Source organism: Acinonyx jubatus, chromosome A2 (assembly GCF_027475565.1).
Source record: "Acinonyx jubatus isolate Ajub_Pintada_27869175 chromosome A2, VMU_Ajub_asm_v1.0, whole genome shotgun sequence".
In the NCBI taxonomy this organism is placed as follows: Eukaryota; Metazoa; Chordata; class Mammalia; order Carnivora; family Felidae; genus Acinonyx; species Acinonyx jubatus.
Window position 1 is genome coordinate 7,325,197 of NC_069383.1, and position 10,881 is coordinate 7,336,077.

Genomic DNA, 10,881 nt, shown 5'->3' on the forward strand with positions numbered 1-10,881 from the left:
TTCTTCACCTGCAACACAAAGCCATCATGTGTGCAGGATCCACCTGGGCCACCCCATATCATTCCCATGGGACTTGAGGACAAGGTAATGAACGATGTGAACATAAATCTCAAGCTGCCTATGACCCATGAATTTTGTCTATTGTCAAGGTCTGTGAAACTATGGCAGGTTGATTTGTCGGCTTGTGAGATAAGTAGCATTTCAACCCTCCACAGGTCTTCCCCGTAAGGTTTATGGCAGGAATGCAAGGCTGGTTCAACGTTCAGAAATCAATCTATCTAACCGACCGTATTAATTGTTTAAGAGAGAAAAACCACATAAAAATATAAATTGATGCAGAAAAGGCTTTGGGCAAAACAAAACACCCACTCACAATATCAATTCCCAGCAAACTCGGAATAGAAGAGCACGCCCTCAACCTGAGACGTATCTACAAAAACCTACTGTTAAATATGGGCTCGACGTGTGTCCAAGGTAGACCAGAAGTGGTTTCACTGAAGAAGCAGGATTTGGTGGATGACTTGCCTGCCTTCTGGCCCCTGGCGGGAGGATTCTGAGCGGGGGCGGGGGGTGGGGGTTGCACACTCTCAGAATCCCTGGCAGGACGGACTCCCCATTGCCTATGACAGGGACCTGCTCGTTGACCCCCTGGGCCGGCTCACCTCCCTTGCTTCATTCCCGGGATGGCCTCACAGATGATCTTCCCCTCTCCTGGGGTCCGCTTCGGGGAGGAACCAGCCCCGCGCCCCCTCTCCGTCCAGGGCTCAGTGAACAGCGAGCCTTCTCCCCACTTGGAGCTGAAGCCCCACGTCCGCCTCTCCGTCTTCCTCTCTCCAGCTCCGTTCAGTGCCTCTCGGTCTGTCTTCCTCGCTCGGAGACCCAGACCCAGCGCCAGGACCCGGGGACGGCGCTGGCTCCTCCCGGCCGCAGGGGGCGCTGTGGGGCCGGGCCGGGCGCGAGTCCCAGCGTGCACCGCGCGGGGGCTGGGCCTAGCGGGGCTGGACTGGGGTGGGAGGCCGCGCGCCGTGGGCGGTGCCGGGGGGGGGGGGGGGGTGGGTGACCCGTGCGCTCGGCGTCTCCAGGGCAGCGGCGAAGGCAGGGGCAGAGGCGGGGGCCGTGAAGGGCCATGGCTGAGCTGGCTCCGGTAAGAGGGGCCTTGGAGGATGCGGGCCCTGTCGAAACTCGTCCCTGTCGCGATCTGGTGTGGGGTCCCGATTCGGGGGACTGTCCGTGCGTGACCCTGGACTGAGCTCGGAGCCCCCGGCGGGTAAAGGGACGGTTTTGGTGCTCAGGTTGTTTCTGCAATGGAATAGGAAGAGAAGGGGTCACTGGGAGAAATTCAGGGTCTAACCAAACGTCCCCTCTTGTCACCTGCTGTTTCCGCCATGTGTCGGAGTTCTTTGGTTTCTCTTGGGTTCTCGTTCTGTGCTCTGCTGACGGATGTAACCTCAAAGAAGCTCATCTGTATAAACGGATGAAAAAAAAGTTAGGGGAAGGAAGACTGGGAATGAAAGGAACTGGAGACTGCTCCCTCTAGGAAATGACAGAAAATTTGAAACCAGTTGGGGTGGTTGATGGGAAATTTCAACACCGGTTTTAGAGTTTAATAGGCATATCCTGGGCTCAATCCAGGAAACTCTGTTAAATTCAACTAAGTATATAACCTGCCTACTTATGCAAGTTTTGCTTCTACCCTTACTGAGATTTTCATATCTAATAATCTTACTAATGTAATGCATTTTTTCCCCTTCCGCTTCTCACCTCCTCCCCCATCAGGTATAGGACACAGGGAACCTTTCTGTACTGTACTATCTTTGCAACTTCCTGAGTCTATATTTCAAAATAAAAAGTTTTTAAAAGTCTTGCATACCAATAATTGGTTGTTGCTAAGTAAAGGATCCCCCTTTAGGTGATGCATGTGTTCAAAGGCCTGCTGGTCATTAATTCACTATGTGGGTCAAATAGACTTCTGTGACCCCTTTATTACATTGTTCATGGCACCAGCCAGAGAGAATGATAGAATATATATATCACATATAATTATATATATGTATATGATTTTCTTTTTTAAAATTTTTTAACATTTATTCATTTTTGAGACAGCACGCGTGTGCACACACACAAGCAGGGGAGGGGCAGAGAAAGAGGGAAACAGTCCAAAGCAGGCTCCAGGCTCTGAGTTGTCAGCACAGGGCCCAACGTGGGGCTCAAAGCAACAAACCACGAGATCATGACCTGAGCTGAAGTCCGAGGCTTAACCAACTGAGCCCACCCAGGTGCCCCTATATGATTTTATTTTTAAGTAATCTCTACACCCCTGTGGGGCTCAAAGTTACAACCCCGAAATCACGAGTTGCATGCTCCACCACCTGAACCAGCCAGGTGCCCAAGAATGAGATTTTAATATAGTTTCTTCTCGTCTCTTAAAGACATGGGCATTGAAAGATGGTAGCCTGAAAGTGAAAATGTATGTATGTACTGTTTGTGATTCCAGGTAACAATGACATTTGATGATGTGGCCTTATATTTTTCGGAACAAGAGTGGGAGATCCTGGAGAAGTGGCAGAAGGAAATGTATCAGCAAGTGATGAAGACCAATTATGAGACTCTTGATTCCCTGGGTAGGATTGGCTTCAAAGAAATCATTTTTGGGGAACCAGCCTAATACTATTAGGCTTTCCACTCTGTATTAGCTATTGAGTATGATTCTGTGGCCAGTTTCCACTTAGAATATCTTCTTAACTTCCTATTATGGCCTGGGAATATTTAACAGGTCATTATTTTATCTAGTGATATCTGCACCCCCCCAGTCTTATTAATTCAGAATTCTCTTTCACCCCAAACCTCCCTTGTTTGTCCCACAGTTAGAATTACTAAATAACCTCATTGCCTCTCTCTCTTTTTTTTTTAAGTGTATCCTTTTTTAAAAACTGATACTTTGGTGCCTACATATGTTGCCTCAACAAGATGAGTTTTCTGTCCTCGTAAGAACTGGGGGAAAAGTTCCCTGGTAGAGGGAGAAGGGGCAGTGGGATGGGACACGTAGGTATACCCAGAGAAATACTCACGGGGTAGATTTGAAGAGAAAGTTGAGATTATACTTTGCTGTTTATCCAATTTGCTCTAACTCATTCTTACATCATTAAAACCATTTCTACCGTTACCAATTTAACAGGTGATCTCAATATAGCCTGTAGGATTCTCTCCCTCCTTTGGGGTTTATAATCTCTTCTATCTGGGATAGGGATGACAAGATGAGTCAGTTGTGTGAAATCAGAGGGAAGAAAATTCTAAGCAGAGGGAAGATTAGTGCAGAAGTTTAAGGGTTGGAGTGCATGAGCTCATTGTGTGATGGGAACCATGCTAAGGCTGGTCACACATGCAGAGAAGGCTAGGAGATGAGAACTGTGGTGCCAAGTCTGGAAGGGGCCTCTAGGTCAAGGTACAGAGTTCTATTTAGTTCTGTATACAAAGGGAAGGTGATGAGAGGATTTACACAGGACTAGTAAGACAAAATTTGTTGGAACAATTAATTACTTGGGTTGCCATGGGGAGAATGAATTGTAGCGCACAGCAATGAAAGGAGAGACACCAGCCAAGAACCTCAGCAGTGCAGGTGAGGCTTCATGGCAGCTGAACGAGGTAGGTGGTGATAAAGGTAGAAGTAGAAAGACTCTGAATGTCTTTCGGATGTAGCATCCCAGATGTTGCTGGTGGGTTGGATGTTGAGCCTAAAAGTGAAAGAAGAATCAACTCCTAGAGTTTTGGCTTGAGTATGTTGAAGCCAATGGCTTTATTCGATGACATCAGGAACACTTGGGGAAAGGACCTTAAGTGTGAGATATTTATTAGACATTATATGGAAATATTTATAATTGGGTACGCAAGAGTGGAATTCCAAGTGAAGATCAGGGCTGGATTCACAAATTTGGAGTCACTGTATAGATAGTGTTTAAAAAAATTTTGTTTTCATGTTTATTTTTGAGAGAGACCATGACTGGGAGAGGAGCAGAACGAGAGGGAGACACAGAATCCAAAGCAGGTTTCTGGCTCTGAGCTGTCAGCTCAAAGCCCCACGCAGGGCTCGAACCCACCAACCGTGAGATCATGACGTGAGCCGAAGTCGGACGCTCAACCGACTTGAGCCACCCAGGTGGCCCAAGATGGTGTTTGAAATCTCAGGGCTAGGTGGAATCATCTAGGGAGAATATGTAGATAGGACAGAGCCCGGGACACCTCAACATTTGGAGGTCAAGCAGAGCAGTCTCAGTCCAGTAAGGTAGGAGAAACTCGAGCTACATGCTTATCCAGGGTTGAGTTGGGAGTTATCACAACTAGTGTCCTTGTGCTTGGAAATTCCAGTCTGATTTTCCCACTTTTTAAAACCCAAAGGGCATTATTTACAAATGATTTTCTGTACGGGCATCCAGATATTAGCCCCAGAGATTAGGATTTAGCAGGTCCAGCCTCAGGCCCAGGAGTCCACATTTTTCACAAGCCCTTCAGGTGCTGCCAATGCTTGATCCAAGGTCTCAGTGGTAGGTGACACTACTACAGGGCATCCATTGGATCTTCTAAAATCATTCCTTTACTTTAGAACTGTCCTTCTTCCCTTCATGCTTATGTCATTAGACACATTACTCTCTCTCCCTTCATCATTGCCATCATTTAACAACTTCCTGGTTCCTTCACTGCACCTCAGTAGTTAGTGTCCTTGAATATGGGGAGTCTAGTCAGAAGCGTTTAGTGATCAGGCTCCCTTCTTGACCTCCTGTGATTTTGCTTTTTATTGTACTCACATTGTTCTCATAATGATCATTTTTTAAGACTTTCTGCCTGGGTCTGTTGGCCTTTTAAAAATCATTGTCCAGGGGCACCTGGGTGGCTCAGTTGGTTAAGGGTCTGACTTCGGCTCAGGTCATGATCTTATAGTTTGTGGGTTCAAGCCCCGCATCGGGCTCTGTGCTGACAGCTCAGAGCCAAGAGCCTGCTTTGGATTCTGTGTCTCCCTCTCTCTCTCTGCCCCCACCCCATTTGGGCTCTGTCTCTTCCTCTTTCAAGAATAAATAACCATTAAAATAAAAGTAAAAATCATTGTCCTTAACTTCCCCATTTCCTTTAGTTTTATGAAACATTGCAGAGAACCTTTAAGCTAAGCAGTCTTGGTTAAGCTATATTTTGTTGTCATTCATGTAATTTCAAGGGTTTCAATTTTTTTTTTAATCACTTATTTATTTTTGAGAGAGAGAGAGAGGCAGAGCGCGAGTAGGAGAGGGGCAGAGAGAGAAGGAGACACAGAATATGAAGCAGGCTCCAGGCTCTCCGCTATCAGCACAGAGCCCGACGTGGGACTCGACCCCACGAACTGTGAGATCATGACCTGAGCCGAAGTCGGACACTTAACTGACTGAACCACCCAGGCGCCCCGGGTTTCAATTTTTTTTAACTTAACTTTGATGTCCTGTCTTCAGGAATCAAAGTCAACTCTGATAATCATGTTCAGTGAAGAACTCAGATAAATCCAGATTGAGTCTATGTGGACTCTCTTTGCAGGTGGTGTTTTTTCCAAGCCAGATTTGATCACTTGGATGGAACAAGGGAGAACGCTGTTAATCAGAGACCAGGGACCCTTGGAGAAAAGAATGACACTTAGCCCTTCTGCTGATGAGCAGTGCAGCACGCAGAAGACTGGAAAGTTGCTGTATTTTGGTGAGTATGATGGATTTAGGGTCATGACTGATTTCTTTTATCTTTGTGGATAGTCAGCTGGACGTTGTGAATAAGCATTGTTTTGATGGAGAGTGTTCTTTTTTTCCTCAAGTGGGAAGCAAATACAAGAACGTATTACTTTTATAAGGAGGGAAATTGTGTATGTTTTGTTAAAAAAAAAAATTATGATCCTGGAAAGAAGAATTCCCTGTAAAAGAACAAGTTGAGGACCCACTTGTCAAGTCCTGAGGAACAGCCATCTTCCTCATGACACCACTGTGTCCATTTGAGTATAGAGAAATGGAAAACCGTCCAATTTGGTATAACATACTATTTTTTTATTGTACAGATTTTTAGAACTTGAGTTCTAAAATCCTGTTGAAAGATTCCTTTTTTTTTTTTTTTAATTTTTTTAATGTTTATATTTGAGAGAGACAGAGACAGAATCCAGTGGGGGAGGGGCAGAGAGAGAGGGAGACACAGAAGCAGGCTCCAGGCTCTGAGCTCTCAGCACAGAGCTCGACGCGGGGCTCGAACTCATGAGCTGTGAGATCATGACCTGAGCCGAAGTTGGACGTTCAACCAACTGAGCCACCCAGCTGCCCCAGAAGGATTCCTTTTTGAATTCCTTGTATCACAAGAAAAACGTTGGAAATACTTTAAATGCTTAAGGGAATATCTTATTTTTTAGACTATGCTAATGTTTTATTAAATGGAGATCTAAGTCCCTGGAAGTCATAGGACTCCCCTTAAGAAGAAGGGATTTGAGCCCAGGGAACGTATGGGCTAGCTCCATCAAAACAAAAAAAGAATTCCCAAAGACTTCATTTCATTGCCAATGTCTATTATTTCATTTATCTAACAAGCATTGAGTCCCTACCATGTTCATAGGACTGTGTTAGTTATTACTCAGGCTGGGGGTGGGAAGGAGACATGTACATATACCTATATATATGTTCCGCTGGAGGATTTGGTCTTCGTGCTCACCTGGGATGGCAGTTAAGTTAGTCGATCATATTGAACTGTTGGACCAGTCATCTATATAATGGGACTGTGTATAATTTAATAAAATAGTAAGTGGCAATGGTAGTAGGAGTTGTATAGGGATTTAGAGGAGAGTGAGTGGAGTAGAGACAGCAGTTTCCCAGGAGGCCTTCTAAAGGAATTAGGATTTAAATAGCAAAGAATGGACGGATTTGGTTAGAGAAGATCAGCAGGGGTTATACATGAGCTGTCTCAAAGGTGGGAACAAGCCCATTGTGTTTAGAAAATGTATAGCTGAATGTGATTCTTGGGAGCGTATGGGAGGTGGAGAAGGGGAAACATGACATGATGTCAGATTAGCTGGGGCCAGAAATCCCAAGGAGGAAGTTTGACTTCATCCTTTAGAAAGGGAGGACCCAGAAAGGTTTTTGAGTACCAAAGCCAACTTTGGTGGCTGTCCCTAAAAACGAATGTTCCCTTCGTGCCAGGTGGTACTCACCCAATAATCACAACTGCTCCTCTGCCTGGAATAAATAGTAAGTGATAAGAAATAGAGTTCAAGGAGACAGGTAAGTACGCTTTTGCCATGACCTAGGCGTTAGCTATGGAGTGCTAACTTAGTAAATGACATCATCCTGTTGTTGTTAACAGTGACCACAGAGCATAATCAGAGTTCTCTGGGGGCAGGCCCACCCTTCCTGACAGGTGAGGTTTCCTCCTGTGTTAAGAGATTTTAAAAAAGGAGAGGCCTAGGACCCAGTTCAACAGGTAGGAGAAAAAGCGGTTCTGAAATACATCAGCTCAGGCCAGCATCTGGAATTGACCGCTCCAGTTTTTGCGGGTGAGAATATGGTGCGAGCTCAGCTCCCCATTTCCTGTCATCATGGTTTTTGCTCTGGGAACAGCAGTGACTATGCGTCTATTAATATCTTTCTTACAATGCAAAGTTCCTTGGAAAAGGGCATTATTTCCATAGTGTTCTTTGTGAAATTTAGTAAATTGTCATTTTGACGTTCTTAAGAAAGATACTTTCTTTTTTTTTATGTTTATTTCTGAGAGAGGGAGCACAAGTGGGGGAGGGGCAGAGAGAGGGGGTCAGAGGATCTGAAGTGGGTTCTGCACTCACAGCAGAGAACCCAATGTGGGACTCGAACTCGTGAACTGTGAAATCATGACCTGGTCTGAAGTTGGACACTTAACTGACTGAGCCACCCAGGTGCCAAGAAAGATATTTTTTATTAGCATTTCTTCCAGAAAGCTTTTCCTGAAATCTGTGGTAGAAGGGGCAAGAATATGACCCAAAGCCTTTATATGTCAGTATTATGTGATTTACTTCACAGATTTGAGGAACTAGAATAGAATGGTCATATTCTCAGACTAGCTCATTTTTATTTTCTTTCAACTTCTGCTTATTCTCTGAGGATAATCCATTGGTTCACAAGATGTATTTGCCTGCAATTTTTTTTCCACACGCAGCCATTTCTTAACACTTGATGGAAGAATTTGCACGTCACAGTTAGATATACTTGGCCTGTGGCAAGCAGATACACAAGGTCATCAAGACCAATGGGATTCCTTTTCCCGTGCTGGTAGTGATGTGAAGACCATTCTTGACCCCATCGTAGCACAGACACGTCATTGGTAAGGGTGGGTCTTCTTTTTTTCTCTCCAGGTGACCAAGGAAATCTTGGGGCAGAAGAGGAGGAATGCCGTTCAAATGGCCTCCAAAGGCAGGGTTCGTGTACTACCTTCCCAGGGGAGGAAAGAAAGATCTTACCAAATCAAAGAGCCACCTTACGGCACCCAAGTCTCCAAGAAATAGGGATTCCACATGAAAACCTTGACAGCATATCCTCTAATCGGGATAAGAACGATCTATGGCCTACGCGGGTAGGTACCCCAGGTCACTTGGAAATTCCACCGGGGCCAAGATTTTATTCCTGTTTTGTCTGTAGGAAGGTCTTCCAGGTAAAGAGAGACTTGGTAAAGCACAAAAGAAACCACGCCAAGAGCCAGCTCTGTAAATATCCACAGCACAAAAATGAATCCAGAGGGAGCTCTGAACTCCGGTGGAACCGGCCGGTCCTGTGTAAGAAGAAGCGTTTCCAGTGTGGCCAGTGCGAGAAGAGCTACTATCTGAAGTGCAGCCTGATCATTCACCAGGTTGTTCACACGGGCCAGCGCCCCCTCCCATGCCCCCAGTGTGACCAGACCTTCCAGTTTAGAGCCACTCTGAAGAAGCATCTGTGTTTGCACAAAAGGGAGAGACCATTTTCCTGTGAGCGGTGCGGCAAGGGTTTCGTCTCGCGGTGCAAGCTCACGGAGCACCTCAAGGTGCACACTGGGGAGAAGCCTTTCCGGTGTCCAGAGTGTGACAGAAGCTTCCGCCTGCGGAGAAGTTTGAAGGCCCACGTTTGCCGACACAATGGGAAGAAGCCTTTCCGTTGCCCGGAGTGCGGCAGAAGCTTTTCCCGAAAGGCTGCCGTGAAGGCCCACCAGAGGATCCACGGTGGAGAGAAGCCGTTTTCTTGCGACGAATGTGGTCGGAGATTCACGCACAAGACGAAACTCACTGAACATATCAGAGTTCATACGGGAGAGAAGCCCTTCCAGTGTCCCGAGTGTGAGAAGAGCTTCCGCCTGAAGAGAAGCCTCAAAGCCCATCTATTTCAGCACAGTGGGAAGAAGCCCTTCCAGTGTCCCGAGTGTGACAGGAGCTTCTCTTGGAAGAACGCCATGAAGGCCCACCAGCGTTTACACAGCGAGGAGAAGCCGTTCTCCTGCGGGGAGTGTGGCAAGAGGTTTACCCGGCCCTCGAAGCTCGCTCGCCATAGCAGAGTCCACAACAGGCAGAGGGAATTCTCCTGCGGTGAGTGCAAAAAGACGTTCCCTCGGCAGTCGAGGCTCACGGAGCACCTCAAGGTCCACGCCAAAGAAAAGCCGTTCTCCTGTCCCGAATGCAGCCGGAGCTTCAGCCGACACTCGCACCTCGCCGAGCACAGGAGGCTTCATGGTGGGGAGGAGCCTTTCCAGTGTCCTGAGTGTGACAAGAGCTTCTTCTGGAAGGCCTCCCTGAAGTTCCACCAGCGGATACACAGGGGCGAGAAGCCGTTTGCGTGCAGCGAGTGTGGGAAGACCTACACCCAGCAGTCTCAGCTCACCGAACATCAGAGACTCCACAGCGGAGAGAAACCCTTCCGGTGTCCTGAGTGCAATAAAAGCTTCCGTCTCAAAGGGAATTTGAAAAGCCACCTGCTCCAGCACAGTGACAAAAAGCCGTTCTCCTGCGTTAAGTGCGGCAAAAGTTTCACTCAGCGGTACAGGCTCACCGAACACGTTCGAGTCCATAGTGGTGAGAAGCCCTTCCGGTGTCCCGAGTGTGACAAGAGCTACTGCATACGGGGAAGCCTGAAGGTCCACTTGCACACGCATAGTGGAGAGAAGCCCTTCGGGTGTCCGGAATGTGGCAAAAGCTTCCTCCAGAAGAGAAGTCTGAAGACCCACCTGCACCATCACAGAGGGGAGAGGCCTTTTTCTTGTGACGAGTGTGGAAGGAGCTTTACGTACATGGGAGCACTCAACACCCATATGGCCGTACATGCCAGGGCAAAGCCCCTCAGTGTCTAGGCCAAGCCACGCAGAAAGGCAGCAGTGACAGCTCTTAGGTGGCGTTAGCAGCTCTGTCGGATCCACGGTAGAAGGGGGATAAGGGATTCACGGGACACCGGCCTCACATACGCTGGCCAGATGCACAGCAGGCAGGGCGTGACAGCTCCTTGACAAAGGTCCCCAATTATCCAGGCACAAGAGGCATCTCCCCTCTGTGATTCCTGTGGACCAGGCCTGCCGGTTCTGGAAGAAACACTCGACTCTGCCGCCATTCCGGCAGTTTTTAGCAGCGTCATCCAAGAGCACGGTAATACCTTTATTAAATTCTGAAACCTTGGGGCACCTGGGTGGCTCGGTTGAGTGGTTGATTTCAGCTCAAGTCATGATCCCGGGGTCGTGGCATCGAGCCCCGCGTCGGGCTCTGCGCCGAGCTTAAAGCCTGCTTAAGATTCCCTCTCTCTTTCCCTCTGCCCCTCTCCCCCACTCGCGCGCGCTCTCTCTCAAATAACAATAAAAGAAATTCCGAAACCACGGCTCAATTGAAGAAATGTTACAGACTGAAATGTTTCCCCTCAGACG

At 47.4% G+C, this 10,881-nt stretch overlaps 1 protein-coding gene across 1 annotated transcript; it reads left to right on the forward strand.

Annotated features, from left to right (window-relative positions):
* Positions 1–1,008: 1,008 nt before the first annotated feature.
* ZNF425 (zinc finger protein 425) lies at positions 1,009–10,850 on the forward strand. Its single transcript, XM_027075712.2, has 4 exons — positions 1,009–1,144; positions 2,495–2,621; positions 5,554–5,709; positions 8,366–10,850. Exons 1-4 carry the CDS (start codon positions 1,127–1,129, stop codon positions 10,318–10,320), a joined length of 2,256 nt encoding a protein of 751 aa, XP_026931513.1. The 5' UTR covers positions 1,009–1,126; the 3' UTR covers positions 10,321–10,850.
* Positions 10,851–10,881: the final 31 nt, after the last annotated feature.